General features: G+C 36.6%; 3 protein-coding genes across 3 annotated transcripts; 1 reads left to right on the forward strand and 2 right to left on the reverse strand.

Annotated features, from left to right (window-relative positions):
• Nucleotides 1–254: 254 nt before the first annotated feature.
• LOC116308785 (uncharacterized) lies at nt 255–2,607 on the reverse strand. The gene has a single exon (XM_031719274.2). The coding sequence runs from the start codon at nt 2,527–2,529 to the stop codon at nt 2,002–2,004; it is 528 nt and encodes a 175-aa protein (XP_031575134.2). The 5' UTR covers nt 2,530–2,607; the 3' UTR covers nt 255–2,001.
• Nucleotides 2,608–3,325: 718 nt separating this feature from the next.
• LOC116308783 (putative divalent cation/proton antiporter TMEM165) lies at nt 3,326–9,374 on the forward strand. Its single transcript, XM_031719271.2, has 5 exons — nt 3,326–3,650; nt 4,816–5,226; nt 5,426–5,602; nt 5,694–5,799; nt 7,853–9,374. The coding sequence occupies exons 1-5, from the start codon at nt 3,435–3,437 to the stop codon at nt 7,915–7,917; spliced, it is 975 nt and encodes a 324-aa protein (XP_031575131.2). The 5' UTR covers nt 3,326–3,434; the 3' UTR covers nt 7,918–9,374.
• An 840-nt stretch (nt 9,375–10,214) lies between these two features.
• Nucleotides 10,215–12,381, reverse strand: LOC116308784 (large ribosomal subunit protein eL31). Its single transcript, XM_031719272.2, has 4 exons — nt 12,225–12,381; nt 11,737–11,862; nt 10,501–10,613; nt 10,215–10,285 (listed from the first exon to the last, which is right to left on the reverse strand). Exons 1-4 carry the CDS (start codon nt 12,320–12,322, stop codon nt 10,251–10,253), a joined length of 372 nt encoding a protein of 123 aa, XP_031575132.1. The 5' UTR covers nt 12,323–12,381; the 3' UTR covers nt 10,215–10,250.
• Between the last annotated feature and the right edge of the window lie 6,636 nt (nt 12,382–19,017).

A 19,017-nucleotide genomic window follows, 5' to 3' on the forward strand; every position in this document is an offset into this window, starting at 1 on the left:
TTTACATAGTTCTTTAGCACCTAGCCCCTCCTTAAAGTAATCCTGAATCCAGTCCTAGGGTGCATTTTCTGCCCCCCTATGAGGTCGAAATGAAGTCAAACCGCTAGATGTGTTTCCATCACGTCCTCTGTTCCATTTCACACAGATGTCATACTAGAATGAAAGGTCATTTAGTACATATAAATCGCCTCTTATTGCCCGCGGGTCCGACCGATAAGGCAAAGCCTTTTCAATCAGAATTGATACGCAGCTGATATTAAGAACTCTGCATTTATTATCGTTTCCGTATGGCACCTACCTGCCCATAAGTTACTGCGCAATTAATACCAGCATACTTGTTGTGGCATTCACTCTTTCATTAATCAATACGAGCTAGCTCTTGGTGATAATTTGAGAGTTTACAAGTTCGAGCCTGAACAATGAACATAATCAAATGTGGGTTGAAGTAAGTTTCTGTCTGATAGAGTGCACGCAATGTGTCCGTCCGTGAAACAAATTACTTACTAGCTAGACCTATGTAGCGCTAAAAGGTAGAGTACATACCATATATACGTGAAAACATTCGTATGGAGTTGCACAATTTGCACAAATTGGTAATTAAACTCAGTAGACCTTCAAAATGTTGGACTAATTTGTACAGTTGTGTTAGTTAACTTTTTCACAGATACATGTTATGCACTCTTTCTTAGTTAAGGTATTTAGTTATCACAACTATTAATTTATTTGTCGAATTCGATTAGGCATGATCCAAACAAAAACACGCAGAGGTCAGTAGTTGCCTTTGTTCCCACTTCTGTTCCAGTGATACTCCACTATCTCGTACAAAATAGCTGCACTGAGAAAGATCATTTTCCGGTACTTAATTAAGAGATTATCGAATCGACTAGTTATCTTTTGTTATAGTCAGTTTTAAGTTTTATTTCATCTAGAATTTAGGTGGTCAAACTTTGATGTCTATAAGTCATGGATTTTGAGAGTAGTATATATGGTTTTTATATATAAACAAGATAAAAGGTCAGTTAATCGCTTGGACTCAAGAAGATCTAGCTATAGATAACTTCAAGACGACATCGCCTAATGCGTTCTGCAGATGCTTCTTGGCTTCTGTCACATATTGGAGACTCCCATTGTTTGACATCCCACTTGAGAGGGACCACTTTATATGATTTAAACCACGGGGTTTTTACTGTTGTATTAATCCACGAAGCTGGACATGGTATCTGACCAACAATTAAAGAGTTAGTTCCGAGGGTTGCTGTCAAATCAGAGGACAAATCCATACCAACAAAAATTCCTAAAACCACTTACTTGACCTTACAAACATTCTGCCAGTGACATACACAAAGCTTGGATAAACGAAAAGAGATGTAATGCGTGTTCACTCGATTATTTGATAAACTAGCCCTGGTCCTCTCCCCGACCGTTGGAAGCCTGGGAGAGGGTTTAAAAAATCCTCTGCTCGCAGGGTACTGATAAACTAAATTTCCACTCAAAGACCTAGTTTGCGTTTCCGATCGTTCTATTGTCCACTGCACGATGCCCCATACATGATGACGTCTTTTCCTTGAATGGAACTTTAAAACTCTTCAAAAGCAATTAGAAATGTGTTGTTTTAGCACTTAAATATCTAAGACCTAGTTTGCGTTTCCGATCGTTCTATCGTCCACTGCACGATGCCTCATACATGATGACGTCTTTCCCTTGAATGGAGCTTTAAAACTCTTCAAACGCAATTAGTAATGTGTTGTTTTAGCACTTAAAATATTGATTTCGAGGAGACTTTTTAGATCAGTAATGATAAAACAATCACGATTTAGTGTGGAGTCAATATAAATGTTTGACCACGTAAAACAAGCTACTAGGATCAATGAAGCTATTCTAGCTGTGACTAAATTTTTTTATGATAGTCAATAAATGTTTGACCACGTAAAACAAGCTACTAGGATCAATGAAGCTATTCTAGCTGTGACTAATTTTTTTTTGGGATAGTTATAAATAATGTTAAAACCCATGGCCAGTTGGGAGGCTAAGTCGTCTTCTTATCACTGAACCAGTTGGAGTCAAAAACAGCGTAACTCGACTCAGAAGCTCTTTGACAGCTTCATCTTCAGCCAAATCAACTGGCAAATCTCCCTCGTTATTCTTGGTTCGGACATCAGCCTCGCATCTCAATAAAAAGCGCACAATTTCTATATACCCCTCACTCGCCGCATAATGAAGTGGTGTCCAACCACGGCCGTCCTTCTTGTTAACATTTGCTCCAAGCTCGACTAAGATTTTGACACTCCTAAGGCTTCCATCTAGCACACATTGCGTCAATGCTGTCATACCCGATGCGGTAATGGCATCAAGATCGATAGGATGGCCCTGTTGCTGCATATGATACATAAATCGTTGCGCATCTTTGAGTACTTCATGTTCCAAGCTCCCTTGATTGCAAACGGATTGTATCACCAAATCGAACGGCTGTGGACACGAGCGACCTCTTCGGAAACGTTCACGGCGCCTTGCTTTTCTGTTCTCACTCATAGGAATGATAGATTAATTTTCCGCGCGTTACAAGACTTCAGTAACGTATATAAATTGTTTTTGAAAATGAAGGTTGCCAAATGAATACCTTTATAAATGTGTCCTTTTACGTCACCAACTCGTGACCCCAGTATTTAGTGTGCTTGTTATTGACATGATTGATCTTCACTTGTATTCTACATATCTCTTACGCATGGTTCACGCGCTGTGCCGTGCGTGCAGTAAGTCTCGTATCAGTACATAGCGGTCCGACAACAGGTGTTTTAGTCTAATAAGATCAAAGAAAATACGATCCCTTTCATTAAGATCCCAAAGCGCGCTTTTTATCAATCAACAATATTGACTCGATCTGGAATCATTGATGGCTTTTAAAGTCTTTATGAGTTTCAAAATGAGATAAGTATCGGGATCGAAAAAAGGGTGAGTTTGCCATGGTTCACTAGACCACGAACAAGGAAATAAATAGAATCATAGGAAAAAATTACTCTGTTACTTTGGTCTGTTGAAATACTTACAGTTTGATAGAAAATGTCGAAGGAAAAATTGTCAGATGGGATTTTTAGAGGAGCTGAAAAAAACATTACTACTTGGTCTCCCATCATGCTTTGTGCGAGAGATTCGCCACGATTTTCCTTGTTGGCAGAGGCTTCTTTTTTCCTCGCCAATGCCAGCAAAAGAAAAGGAAAAGGAAGACCTCAGCAGGGATCTAGTCTTTGTCTCCCCCTTTGCATCGGCCCTGTCAGGGAGCCCAAACTATGAGTCATCATACGCATGTGCGAAAGTCAATAGCAGCTGATTATAAACACGGCGGGCTCAAGATCATTTTTATGTGATTTTCAGGCTTTAAACAGGCATGAGAAAAACTCTTCTAATTATAAAATATAAAGCTAGATTACCTTCTTAAAATGGCAAAATGTTCAAGATACATGGCTCGAGTCCTGAGGGTCGTAGGATTCGCGTTAATGGTGCAAGTAGTGTTGACTTGCGCCTTGATTCCCGATGAACGTGAAGGGCTTCTTGGTCGATTCCTTTTGGCTTCTCAACAAAAAATCGAAGAAATTGGACAGCCTTCTGCTAACGCGCAGTCCAAGTCATTTATATTTCCTCTTAATGATGAAAAGGTATTTATTTTTTGTTAGTAGTAAACCAGTTAATTTGGAGGCTTGAAGCCATTTAAAAAAACTGTACGTGGAACTTGACATATAAACTTCAAATACAGTTCACTCCACGTACATGTATAAGGCTTATACCTTCCTGAAAATTAAGCTTACAGAAACACTTTCACGCTTTCCAATTATTTTCATTTTTGTATTACTTTTTCAGAGATGTTTTCTTTTGATTTCTTGTGATAAATAGATTGATAATTGAATGAGACTAACGTTATAATCCTCTTCAATGAAATGCTTTAAATAATTTAACCGCTGTTTTTTTGGGGGAGGGACGATAGGGGGGGGGGGGGGAGGGAGGCAGATTGGAGGGTCTGAGGAAGTCTCAGCCTGAATACATCACTTAGGCCTGGTTGACACTAGTATCAGAATCAACATACACAAACTCAGTATCTCATGTATCACCTAGCAGCAGCATGGTCGAGTGGTCATAGCGTCAGTCTCGCAATCTGGTGGTGCTGAGTTGGAGTCCTGCTGTGGCCACTAGCTGAGACTGTATTTGTCCTGGTTTCTGATTAGTTCAAATTCACTTTCTCAGCCATGCTTACTATCTATGACAATGGCTCTGATTGGCTAAATTTGTTTCGATAGACACATTGCAGCAGTCAATCAGAATAATTAATTGTAAATATCAAACTCATTAATAATTCATGAGGAAAACACAACAGAAATCACGACCGTGAAGAGTGTTGTAAATCTGATACAAAACTGTGTTCATCTGCATAAACTTTAAGTTTGATTTTCTTGGCCAAATTCACTTTAATTTTGAAAATTTTAGTGAAACACAAAGGAACTAACCTAGACGTTTGATAAGTCATATACAGTATTCGTGTCCGTGTTGTATCAGATATACAATCGCTTGGCTACACCTCGTGGTTGTATATCCGATACAGCACGGCCACTCGTACTGTATATATTACTTACGATACTTATAGTATGATAGTTACCTTGGAACATGCAAGTTTAGACAATAAAATGTGGAACAAAAAGTAATGTAAATGCCTTAATGACTACAGTATTGGGTCCCCATATTTAAAAAATATCCCTTTGAGTAAGAGTTGCCTCTTACCCTATCAATGAAACAGTGTTGACTCCACTTCTGCTTATTTTGATTTTTAAGAGTGACACTGAGGCAGGAAAGACACAATCAAGAGATCAACCCACAGATCAAGGTGGAATTTTTTCAGCTTCACTTGGCTTTGTACATGCATTCATTGCTTCAATTTCTGTGATCGTAGTATCGGAACTTGGAGACAAAACTTTCTTTATTGCTGCCATAATGTCAATGCGCCATTCAAGGCTGGTAATTTTTACTGGTGCAATGCTTGCATTGGGCCTCATGACAATTTTATCAGCAGTTCTTGGCTATGCAACTACTGTCATTCCTAGAAAAATCACACTCTATATCTCCAGTGGACTGTTTTTGTTTTTTGGTCTTAAAATGCTGAAAGAAGGATATGATATGGACCCAAATGAAGGGCAAGAAGAGCTAGAGGAAGTCCAAGCTGAATTAAAAAAGAAAGATGAAGAGGTAAGCTGTTACATTTCCAGTCAAACCAGCTCATGCTTTCTTATCAAGGCTGGAAGATTCAGTTCATTTGAAATATGATTTCAAGTTTGTTTTGAAACTTGGAATGCATGAGCTAGTTTGACTGTAATGGTATAGGATTCCTATTGAACATGTATATATATATTTTTTCTTAACAAAAGTACATATATCTTTTTGGCAGCTTTCAATGCAGGAAACTGTCACTCAAGATCCAGAGACAGGAATTATACGAGGAGGAAAGCAGCACAAGTGGTATAAATTTATATCTCCTATTTTAGTACAGTCGTTCACTCTGACATTCTTAGCAGAGTGGGGTGATAGATCTCAGCTGGCAACAATCTTACTTGGCTCAAGAGAAGTAAGTTTGCAGTTGAAGCAGTTTGAAGTGGTTTTTGCATCCCCATTACTATCATTAGAGGTTTCTTACTGAACTGTCATTGTTGTTTTAGAATGTTATAGGTGTTATTATTGGAGGAACAATTGGGCATTCCTTATGCACTGGACTTGCTGTAGTTGGTGGCAGAATGATTGCACAAAAGATATCTGTAAAAACAGGTAAGAACTGTAGTTGTTGTTTTAACATTACACACATAGACTGCAAACCCATTGTAATCTTTGTTAGCATCATTCTGATGTATAACTTGGGGTCTTTTGTTGTTTCTATTGAATTACATAAACTGTGTCTGGTACCTGAAGAAGAAGCCCAATTTTCAGTATTTCCATTCTAAACTCTTTAAATACATTTAAAACAAATCATTTTTAAAATTCTAATCAGAACCAAGTATATTATACAGTAATAGGGACTGGCTATAAAGTAGGGGGTGAGGGTACAGAATTTTGAACTTCTTAAAAAGGGTGGGCTGTATATAAAGCTGTACATTAGGGGTGGGTCATTTTTCATTTCCTGCATAGAAACTTGGGGGGGGGGGGGGGGGGCATCATTTATCAACATCATTTCATAGCCATATGTTATATGGGTGTTAAACAAGGCTGTATGCTGAGCCCTACGTTATTTAATTTATATCTTCACGATCTGCCTGACTCATTAAATTCGTGTAACAACAATGATGTAATGTTGAATGGCAAACCGATTAGTACTCTTTTATATGCAGATGACCTGGTTCTGTTCTCTAAATCTGCTAAAGGGCTTCAGAAATATCTCGACAAGCTAGAGGCATTTTGTGAACAATCAGGCTTAACAGTTAATATAACAAAGACAAAAGTGATGGTTTTCAATAATACAGGGAAGACAATGAATAACTTCCAATTCTATTTGAACAAATCTAAACTAGAAAACGTTAAATCATATAAATATTTAGGATTAAATTTTACAACCTTTGGAAACTTTACGTTTGCAAAACAAGAATTAAAAAAAGCTGCATTAAAGGCACTATTTCAGATGAAAAAACAAATGGGTGAATTTTTCACATCCAATATCAAATTAACTATAAAACTGTTTGACTCGCTTGTTACACCAATACTTCTATACGCAAGTGAGATATGGGGTATCGAAACATTAAGCACCAAAGACCAAGAGCCCATGGAACTTGTTCATTTGAAATTTTGCAAAATGCTCCTCAAGGTGACAAAGAATGCTAGTAACCTTGCATGCAGAGCTGAGTTAGGAAGGTTTCCGCTAAAATGCAAAGCATGCAGTAGAAGCTTTAAATTCTGGCATAAAATTATAAAGTCGGAACTACAACCAAAAAAACTTTCAGCCGAAGTCTACCAAGATATTAAAAATGAAACTAAAAAAGCCTTTTGGAGCATAAAAATTAAAACTACTTTAGAACAACTCGGATTGGGGATAATTTGGATGAAACAAAATGAACTTTCTCCAAGATGGTATGAATATGGAAAAATAATAACCCAAAGAATACATGACATTGAGAGGCAAATTTTATGGAGTAATCTCCACAATGATGAAAGGAAAGACGACAGACATAAAAATAAACTCAGAGTCTTTCGTCAGTTCAAAACGGATTATAACTTTGAAGAATATTTAAGTCAAGTCACCAATATTAAGCACAGAGTGGCGCTTACAAAATTAAGAATTAGTAACCATAAGCTTGAAGTAGAAACGGGGAGGTATAAGAGGCCTTATCTCATTTACGATGAAAGGATTTGCCCAGTGTGTAAGTCGGGAGTAGAAAACGAAAAACACTTTCTAGTTTGGTGTCCACTATATAACTCTCATAGAAACGACTTAAGAGAGTTCATAGAAAAAAACACCAGCATTAATTTCAACAATATGAGCGCTGACAGTCGTTTTATGTTCTTAATCAATTCAAAATCAGCGTCTCTACAAAGAGCCATATCAGCATACATTCATCAATGTATGCTGATACGTGAAAATGAATTAAGAAAATTATCTAATACATAGTATATATATATATACCTATAATATATTTGGAATCAAACACTCATGTACTATTAGTATAAGGTGCCAAATAAAATTGTATTGTATTGTATTGTATTGTAGCCAGCCAAAAAAAAAGAGAACCTGCAAATCCAGTTTAACACTCCTCCCCCACCCCACCACCCCCTTTTACTTTATGACCATTCCCTTATAAGTAATTTCACTAATTTATATATTTTTTCATTGCAGTTACAATTCTTGGAGGTGTAGTGTTTTTGGTATTTGCTGTATCAGCATTCTTTCTTGAAAGCTGATTCATATATAAACATTATATATACATATTATACATATGCCTTGATTAGATATCAATGCCTCTTTAATTAGAACAGAATGCTTACCAAATAAAGAATTGATTCTCGTCAGCCTCCAGCTTCAAGTCATGTAGCATTGTGGGAGAGTTCCTGTTAATGTATTATATTCATAAAATAAATTTTATTTTCTTTATCATAGGCATTTTTCTGAATTTTATAAACGGGATGCATTATGCTCTAGCTTCAGCGCAAATACACCATGACAATAATTATAAGACATAGTGAACAATAGTTTGTTTACCCAAGCTAGACCACAATGCACCATGTTGTTTATCTCAGAGAAGGTATATGTTGCTATTCATTTCTGTATGAATGTAGTACATCAAGACTGCTTCATATTTTATCCCATCCCAATTTGATAGCTATCTCAGTCTTAATGCACTAAATGAAAATTTTTGATGTATTGGTGAAGCCTGTGAGAAGGAAAACAGCCAAATAATATATGTTGATAGTTGAGTTTATATTCAGATTGATCATTACAAAGATTCCAAGAAAGTTTATAAACTCGACACATTTCATTCTAAGAAATATGTAGAATATCTAACTAAAAAATATCTAAAAGACTATCCAAATTATTGTATGGCAGGAACATGAATTGATATGTCTCAGCCTATGAAAATAATTATTCATTAATTGTACACACAATTGCAAAACAATTGTCTTGTCCAAAAGACAAAACCTAGTAGCTGAGACCGAAAGGTATTCTGGGGAAATGAAATAATATTATCCTCTGATATCCGAATAAATAAATAAATAAAAATATTTATTTGTGAGACAGTTGATAGAGCAGACTGATTATTTTGGCAGCTTTTGCTGTATGTGGCAAGTTGATTTTTACAAACGGAGGAAAACTGAAGAAGCTAGAGAAAAACCCTCATGGTGAGGGAGAGAATAGCCTCCGCAGCCGTTTTTAGGGTCGTCACGCAACGTTTCCAAACGTTGCGTGACGACCCTAAGAACGGCTGCGAAGGAGGCTAGGGAGAGAACAAAACATCAAAGAATCTCAATTCTCATATGGCATCTGCATGGCTCGAACAAGCAAAAACATGAATGTACACCCCATGTATCATTTCGAACTCAGCTTCTATCTTTTATTAACCCAACAATGATTTTGCAATTCTTGTATACGTAATCTAACATGAATAGCCTTAATATAATTTGCGCGAAGAACTACAGATTTAAAAATCTTCTTACAATGGATTTATAAACATTATGCTATGATTTAATATTGTAAATGCCTATTTAAAAGATCAAGCGACTGCCATAACACAGATCAATAATAATTGTGTACTTATAAAGTGCAAATTAGCATAAAATGGCAAAGTAATCATATACTAGTTTAAGGCTTTTCTGTAAAAGTAAGTTTTAAATGTTCTTAATAAAAATGGGCAGTGAAGTAATATCTGATAAATAATTCCATTCTACAGAGGCTGCATACCCAAGTGTTTCTAGTCCCAAACTTTAGGCGAATTTTTCACTGCAGTGTAATAACAGGTTCAAGTAAAATGTGTAAATGTGATCATACTTATTAACCAGAGTGGGTAAGACATGAACTACATCTATAGTAGTATATCCAAACTTATCATTGTTCCAGAGATCAGTGACTAAGAATTGGGAAGGTTGAAGATCCATTGTTCCAGTGGCAGAACAATGGAAATAGATGGGAGAGACAAAGGCCAGAACTAGTGAGACTTGATGGAAAAGGGAAATGGTGGGCGGGGAAAGAAAAATAGGCCGATCCTTAAAACTTCTTTCTATTCTCCTTACTCAATACATGATCCCTCCCCCACCCTACCAGTTAGTTGTCAGGTTTGATATTCTCGATCCTCTGTTTTGGGAAACTAACAATGGGTTAGTTGCAGGATACTTGTCATATACTTTGCATAGCATTAAATCATCTCCTGTGGGATTAAATGGCCAGTTTGAATAGCATCAAACTGCAATAAAATTTTCCTTGAACTTTTTCTTGCCAAACTCGTACAAACCATGCCTTTTGATTTCCCAGTTTTAATGAAGTGGTCAACCAATAAATTTTATTTGTATCTCAAAAAGGTTTTGCTTTTGCATCAGCATCAAATTTGAGGGGCATTTATTGCATGAACTATGTTTTTTTTCCCTTTTTCTTTGTACTAAACTATGTGCAGTAAAGAAAAATGAACCTTTCATTACAGCAAGATGCCCCTCAAAAGGAAAATAAAATTAAAAGTGAATTAAACAACCAATAAATGAGACAAATGAGATACAGATGGAAATATTTTATTGACAGATCAAGGAGATTAATCTTCGCTCTCAACTTTTTGGGTTTGAAGACCTGAAACAAGCAAGAAAAATCAATATTTAGTTTCAATATTACAGATTAAAATCATCCAAGCCTTCCTAATTTTCAAAAGCAAGATTGTATAAACATTTTTTGTTTGTTTTTTCATCCCATAAATCTAAAATACAGCAGTTTAGCTTGACTCTTCTAGCAACAGTCTGATTAATGTTTTGATTGACTGAAGCTTTATAAAGGATCTTTATGCCTACCTTTGAAGCCTGTTACAGGAACTACTGTTACTAGGGTATAGAGTTTATGAACAGAATCCTCATCTTCATTTCTCTTGCGGGCTAAGCGAACACGTACTCGGTATGGAACATTCCTGATGAAATACAAAGACAAGTTAGATTATTTATTACACATTTAGGGTCAATATCAGTGTGATAAAGTAGTGAATAAAAACCATATCAGTGAAGTGATACGATATCACTTCACGGTGAACTGGAAATTGCAATTTTTGCCATTTTATCAACCCTAAGTGTGTAATAAACAAATTTTTACTTGCTAAGAGACTGATATTGCTTTTATTCACTTATTTTCCATATGATATCGCTCACTTGCTCACAGACTCGCTTGTTTGCAATATCAGATAGAAACTGGTGAATAAAAGTAATATCAAGCTCTTAACATGTGATAATCACTATATATAACACTGCCAGACATGTAAATGGTACTAATCACTTCATTGGTCTTCATCCTAAGGTATTTAAAACTCAAGCAACAGTGATAAGAAAAGAGAAGAAAAGTCTGAATAAGACAATGGAATGAACAGTGTTAAGTGTGCCGTAACATTGCTATATATCTCATAGAAGATTATACATGCCCGCATAAAATACTCATAGAATGGTATTGTAGTGCCATGACACTACTATTATGTCTGGGTATTTTAGTTGGAGAAGCAGTGCTCTCACACCTTGTCGTTGATTCAATACATGTAACATCAATTCAACACTGTGAGAGGGTGTTGTACCATTTCATAGTCATGTGAGATCTACTCTATGAAATTAGTCTTTATATTATAGCCATGTAAACTACCACACTGTTTACCTCTAAATGCTATAATTAATCTAGAGGTAAAATTCCCTGCTAGCAGAGTCTCTCTTCTCTTTCTCTCCCTTCTTTCAGGCGGAGAGGAAGGAGACTCTGCCGATGTAGAGTGTTTCCTTTGATACCCGCCGTCCACGATTGTGGACGAACAAAACCAGTTTTAAAACCGGTTTTTAACCGATTACATGTAGTGCGCATGAGCAAATGTAACACACCGTTGCGCCAAACATTTTTTGACAAGAGTGGCTGTCAAAATCATGACAGCGTTGCTAAGTTACGCCACGCATGCGCGACAGAAATAACGTCCTACATTGGCAGAGTCTATTTATCTCTCTCAACCAAAACAAAAGGAAAATAGGCTCTGCTAGCAGGGAAGAGGTAAAACAGCTGAGACTTACTTGATTCCTTTAGACCAGACGTGCTTGTTCAATCGAGTGTCAATACGAACATCAGGGGTGCCCATCATTTTTTCTGCAAACTTGCGGATCTCCTTAATGGCACGAGGGGCACGGTACTTAAAACCACTGTAACAAAAACACACACTTTAATAGTTAATCTACATATCTTGCATTAATCGTTACTAAACCATGACAGCCTCGCAAGATTAAGATTACTACTTAATCTAAGAAAGCAGATTGGACTGGCTTCTCTGATCAAAAGCATAATTAGTTTGAGGCAAAAAATACGAGAAATCGTAGTAGAATTATAGAAACCACCTAAAGTCCTGAAACAACAGTTCACTAGACTTTACATCGATCTTCCAACTCTTAAGGTCTATTCCAAAGGTTTTATACATCATAGACATCATATCTGTCATTGATCTAACTATATCATAAGAAAACAAACTTATTATAAGCGGAAAACAGAAATTAGAAACAAAACTTACACTCCATGGATTCGCTTATGGATGTTTACTGTGTATTCACGAGTGACGACTTCGTTGATGGCAGAGCGCCCCTTCTTTTTGTCTGTCTTCTTCACCATCTGATAAACACAAAGATAAATAACTAAGCTATCATTTTGCGAAATAAAATCGAAGGAAAATTTCATTAAAAGCCTTGGATGGCTTGGATTATAACTATAATAATTTTGACTTAACACAAACCTTGGACGAGAAGTAAAAGAGAGAGAAGGTTGGGGCGCGCAAGGGCTTATGGGCACTAGTGCCCAGGTCTCCTGATTTTATTTTTTTGCTTTTATTTTATTTATTCATTTTATTTTATTTTTTCTTTATGAGAAACCTTCTTTTCATTTGATACTGTTGTAAGGCTTGTATCAGGTATGTCTTTCCATTATGTTCCCTCTATTTCCTTAATTCCCTTTCATCATTTTCCTCGCTACCACGTTCCTGAACTAAAGTATCTCCAGCCGTTTTGCTGCTCTTAATCTTCTAAACAACCTGCGTCCTTGACTTAAAAAACATCTAATAAAAACTAGGTTAATTTTAGAGCGGAAAGTAAATTCCCACATCGATATGCCACTTTTTATAGCACTTTTCGCATGGATTGTTAGCACCACAGAGAGTATGACAGACTCTCTTGAGTGGCATTCCAGGCCAATATAATATTTGGAAAGTGAAAAAGATCTTGAATGTATTTTTTATATATATTGTTAATAACATAACTAAGTAGCTAACATGCAATGAAGTAAATACCGATTCTTCTTTTTGCTATTCGTCTATACAATAGCTATGTTGTAGCTCTAAGCACGCTGTGTTAGTTAAACAGCCAATTTCATGAAGCTGGAGCTATGTCGTGTCATATTATTGTCGGTATACAAGTTTTAGTCCTTGATGTATATTTAGAGTAAAGATACGTGCACATTTACCAGCCGTGTGAAGAAAACAACGGAAACTGAACAGACATTGGTAACTGAATTTCCAGATGGCTGCACCAAACAAGACTTCCGCTGCATAGATGTTTATCTTCTAATATATCTTCGTCACATCTTAAAAAGAGAATAGGTGCAAAAAATATACCCATAAAATAGCTGTTTCATGCGTTCATTTTCAAGCTCAGACCCCAAGACCTAATCTTTTTGGTTTACCACTGGATGGAAACTACAGAAGTACTAAACTATCGGAATTTTAGTTGCAATGTACTCAGCATTTTATGAATAAAAATAAACCAATATTGCGCAAACCAAGCGACCATTCAACATCGAGTTATGTTGTTCTATATTATCTGCATAGCTGAGCTATAATGAGGCTTGCATAGCTCAAAGTCATTGATAAAAGAGGACTGCATCAGTCCATGTTTCTGTTGGAGTGACAAAAGCTGCGTTAATTCAAGAGAGCATAAATAAGAGAGAGAAACTTCTTAATAACGCGCGTGCCACGTGAGTTTCTGCTTGGGCTATTTTCCGTTTAACAAATAGACATCAGTTTTTTATGTGTCTGTCATCTTATTGACGATAAATTGCGTCATCACATTGTCAAAGTAGTGTGGATTCACGAGGCGTAGCCGAGTGGATCCGCATACTACTTTGACAACGTGATGACGAAATTTATCGTCAATAAGAGGACAGACACATAAAAAACTGATGTCTATTTGTTTTTTACAATAACAAAAACGATAAAAACTTCTCATTTTTAGCGATCAAAACAACCAACGGAAAGAGCGCGCGCTCGTTGACGTCAGCTTTATCTGTCTGTCCTCTTATTGATGATAAAAAATAACCAATCAGCGCGCGAGAAATTTGTAAGTTATTGTAAAATTAACAAATTTACGATGGTTGAGCGTGGTATGTCCTCTTATTTACACGATATGACGTCAAAAGTTGGTCAAAATGTTATGGACTCACGAGGCGTAAGCCGAGTGGGCCCATAACTAATTTTGACCAACGTTTGGCGTCATATCGTGGTAAATAAGAGGACATACCACGCTAAACCATCGTAAATTTGTTTTTTACTACAAAACTCACAAAACTCTAGGAAATAGACTGCACGAAATCTTGCATGACGCCATTTGTTGGTATGGCCTCTTATTTACGACGTTTTTTAACCAATCAGCGCGCGAGAAAATTTACAATTGTGGTAAAATTATGTTTTGATCACTAAAAACCAAAAACGAAAGTGCGCACGCGCGCAAGTTGATGACGCACGGATACTTAAAACAGCCGAACCGTGAATTTAATAACATGGCGCGCGCGTTATTGAGAACTTTCCCTCTCTTATTTATGCTCCCTTGGTTATTATAATTAGATATATGAAGTTCGATGCATGTCTGATATCTGAATATAGCAACGCGGAAAAAAGATCTCCATATCATATATCTTTAAACATCCTGTACGTTTTTCAGTTCCGTCATTCGTGCGTGCGGGATTGCGGCAGTGGATTACAACTGTGACTCTTTTACTCCGACGAAGGACTAGCGTCCGAAACGTCAGTAAGTTTTTTCATCTTTTCACGGTGTATAATTTACCTTTTCATCATTACTGTTTCATTAGAAACACCGACGCAGCTCACACTAGTTTCTAGCTAGTTATATCTTTTTACAACTGTGACAAGTGTGTGAAAACTTGAAAATGGTTCATATCACGTACAGCAGGGAGATTATTTATTGGAATGTAATAGATATACATAAAACTTTACACATAAGTTCCATGGCCTAAAAGTTACAGCTACTCCACTTGACAATTCGCAGTTAACCAAACTCCATGCATACTACTTCTATTCTAAGACTGCAAACAAAAATCTGGTTTGTTTTGTGCTTGAACTTTGTAACTCGCTACCGATTTGCATTGTCTCAGGTTAGGAACCGATTAACAAGGAATCTGAAGACTGGTTCTACTAGAGACGTAGTTGTCTTTAGGACCTAGCACTCTTCACTAAAAAACAACCTCAGCTGTTGAGTTATTTAGCTGCCAATAAAATTATAGCTATGAATCGGAATCTTAACCAGAGACGATATTGATACTGAGTCAGTAAAGATAGAAATAACGGTTGCACGCGTTGCAACGTACCCTGATGTTGTAAAAATAGCTACTGTTTGCTGCTAAGAGAATAACTAAAATCTTCATCTCTTTCTGAAACATCTCATCGAAATACATCCGTGAAAATCTGTTTTGAATTGCCTAATATATGATTTAAAATTTTTATCATCATCACTGCATGATGAGTCCACCCGCAAGAGATATTGGCCTTCGTTCTCACAAACTTACCGGAAGACAGTCTGTTTTGTTAATTAGTAATCTAACGTAATTCAACTGTATTAATGGAGCGTTCACGGCATGGACGAAGCAGCAGATGAGAGAAGACGCATATACGAGAAATTTTCACGAGAAGATCTATTTGAATTGCGTAGCGAACCTGAAGAGTTTTACGTCATCCGGCAATTCTGCGGGCAGCAAGAACAAGCAGCAAGAACAAGTAGTAAGAACAAGCAGCAAGAACAAGCAGCAAGAACAAACAGCAAGAGCAAGTAGCAAGAACAAGCAGCAAGAACAAGCAGCAAGAACAAGCAGAAAGAACAAGCAGCAAGAACAAGAAGCAAGAACAAGCAGCAAGAAAAAGCAGCAAGAACAAGCAGCAAGAACAAGCAGCAAGAAAAAGCAGCAAGAACAAGCAGCAAGAACAAGCAGCAAGAACAAGCAGCAAGAACAAGCAGCAAGAACAAGCAGCAAGAACAAGCAGCAAGAACAAGCAGCAAGAACAAGCAGTAAGAACAAGCAGAAAGAACAAGCAGAAAGAACAAGCAGCAAGAACAAGCAGCAAGAACAAGCAGTAAGAACAAGCAGCAAGAACAAGCAGCAAGAACAAGCAGCAAGAACAAGCAGTAAAAGCCTCACTTCAGCAACATGGAATTCTTCATGTATCCACAGAACCCAAAGAAAATGATCCATACAGAAACCGCGCATATCCAAGACAGCTTCAATAGCACCCCAACAGACATAACAGCAGCAGCATCATTGAAAAGAGAATGGATTCATCCCTATCAGGAGTCCCATAGACCTGAGAAATGTCAATCTCATCGAATGGATATGTCCCAAGCGATGATACCAAATGGACCAACGAACTTGTCAGTGAAAAACTGTGTGCCACAAACGTCAAATCATTCAAAACGTGAGCAACATGCCATCCTGGGCAAGCAGCAAGAAATGGAAAGGACACCAAGTGTAATGGACGATTTCACTTGTAGGAATGTTTATGGCATTTCATCTTTCTCCTCACCGAAACCTGACTTTGGCGATAAGGATTAGCTACTCCGGCAAAAACAATGGCCTCAGCAGTATGCTTTACAAACAAAACGTTCGTCTTCGTCACAGATATAGATATCGTACAGAGGGGGTGAAGAATGGAAGATACAAAGCAACGTAGTTTTTATTTGTAGCTGTTTAATTATCTTTTTCTCTTTGTATGTGAATGTTTAGTGTGTGTTTTTCTTTTCTTTTCTTTAATGATGCGTGTGTGTGTTTGTGTGCATACATAGGATTTAGATCACGTAAATAGTAATACAGTATATATATATAATTCTTTATATTTTAGTCTTCTTTTCCACCCATTATTCTTTGTAATTTCAGATATTCGTGTTACCTAACTCGTTTAGCTCTCATAGTTATTCTAGGTAACCTCTACCATTCTTTTGTAAATATACTTATATCTATATTTTTCTCCATAAGCACGAATTTTTCGTTCTAGAACCAGAAATGCAATCGCTTGACGGTTCTTTATCGAGCTAGGAGCATTAGGTTTGGAATTTAGTTTGTATAACCTTAATTTTTTTTTAAATAATTCGACTGCCGGCCATTTAGTCATTTGAGTTCTGTGACCGGCTGCCGGTCATTTAGACACTTCGTAAGTTTTTGGAGTCCAAAACAATAAATATGTTTACGCTAATTCCAAAGTCAGCAAAGATTTCAAGTCTAGATTCTTATAAAGCTATAAATGATAAAACGATCTCAACAGGTACTTAGCATGAAACTTGTTGGATGTATACAGGCTCAGTTTTGTACTTTTTAGGCAAAATTAGAGATTCATCGGACTGGAGGGGCGGGCATTCGACCACTTCGTGGAGCCTGAATGGTGGAGCATTTGATCATTTTGTTAGCCCGCATGGTGGGGAATTTGACCAATTTTTTTTCAAAAAGTTTAATGCCCGGAAGGTTGCCCGGGGGGGGGGGGGGGGGGGCTGTGGGAACCTTTGGAATTGACTCATACGTAATTCCCCCTGCATTTTGATTATTATGATTTACCATCTTAGTTAGGGCTGAAATAACTCGATTAGCTTGACCAAACACAGTTGAACGTCAGCAATGTAAGGGGTGAAGTATCTTATGTTTTAACAGGGGTTTTCTGTTACTGAGTAAGTAACTACTATTATAGGCAAATTTCAAGACATGGAAGATATAACTAATAGATGTAATACATCTGCAATAATATAATGCGCACTAATGACATAAGGCTTGAAAGAGCGCATTTACCGTTGCCGAACCTCTGGATATACCCTGGTTCCAGAGGCGCTTGTTAGAACGAGCCGATCGAAGATTGGTAGCCTCTGGGTGCATGCGCCTGTTAATTGTTTCGATGCATGAGTCAAAACAAGCACATTGGTATTTTTTCAGTCAACTGCAGATCAATGAGCAAAATATGCTGAAAATTGTCTATAGTCTGACTCCCAGCCATTTTCAAAACCCGATGATTTTCTGGCTAAAAACCTCAGAACTAGCTTTGTGGGACTTCATTATTAACTGGTATGTAGTCATAGGAATTAATATTTTAATTTATTCGAGGCTATCCATGATAGTTTTTAAATTATCCCCATTAAAAAAAAAAAAAAAAAAAAAAAAAACTAGAAAAAAAAAAACAACAGCAAAACAAAACGAAACAAAACAAAAAACATGCTACTTAGAAACTGAAAAATATCGTATTAGCTCGAAAAATCACCTGGCCTGCCACTGAGTTATTTTTAGAGTTTCAATTTAGCTTTTTCCGTTATCCCTTAGACTTTTGACAGCAATGAATTCAACATCATAACAAGCCAGCCTCAAGTGTTTGCTATATGTCTTTCTATTTTGGAATATTGACGACAGAATTACATATTTTTCTTTTCAAGACGATATGATATTCATTTATTTCTTTATTTTTCAAGTACTATAAATAACTATAAGAAGTGCTATAAAAAATTAAGAACACGTACGCTTTGACTATGAATTGAATACAAATATTGAGTATTGAGTATGGTATAAATTTCCTTTTGCAGTCGACAGGATTCGTGTTGATAAATTAAAATACATCATTTTATATGAGTGGAGAAGGTGACACATAGTAATTCTGCAAAAAATCAAAAACCATAATATTTTGTAGTTTTAGCGAAAATCATTTAAAACTACCTAAGATTAGCGAAACGTTTCAAAAAAGGCATCAAGTGTTATAGAAAATTAAGAGCACGTACGCTTTGATTGTAAACTGAATACAAAATGAGTATGGTATAAAATTCCTTTTGGGGTCAGGATTTGTGTGGATAAATAAAATACATCATTTTATAAGTAGTGGAGAAGTTTGTACACATACGGTAGTAATTCTGCAAAAATCATAAAACCTAATATTTTGCAGTTTTCTCCTTTTTTGGTAAGCAAAATAAAAGCGAAAATTGTTTAAAAAATACATTCAGTTTGGCGAAAAGTTGTTTAAGAGGCATCGAGTGCTATAGAAAATTAAGAGCACGTACGCTTTTTGCATA

This window comes from Actinia tenebrosa, unplaced genomic scaffold, assembly GCF_029948245.1.
Source record: "Actinia tenebrosa isolate PJP-AT-01 unplaced genomic scaffold, QUT_ActTen_1.0 PGA_scaffold6__47_contigs__length_16458017, whole genome shotgun sequence".
Classification (NCBI taxonomy): Eukaryota; Metazoa; Cnidaria; class Anthozoa; order Actiniaria; family Actiniidae; genus Actinia; species Actinia tenebrosa.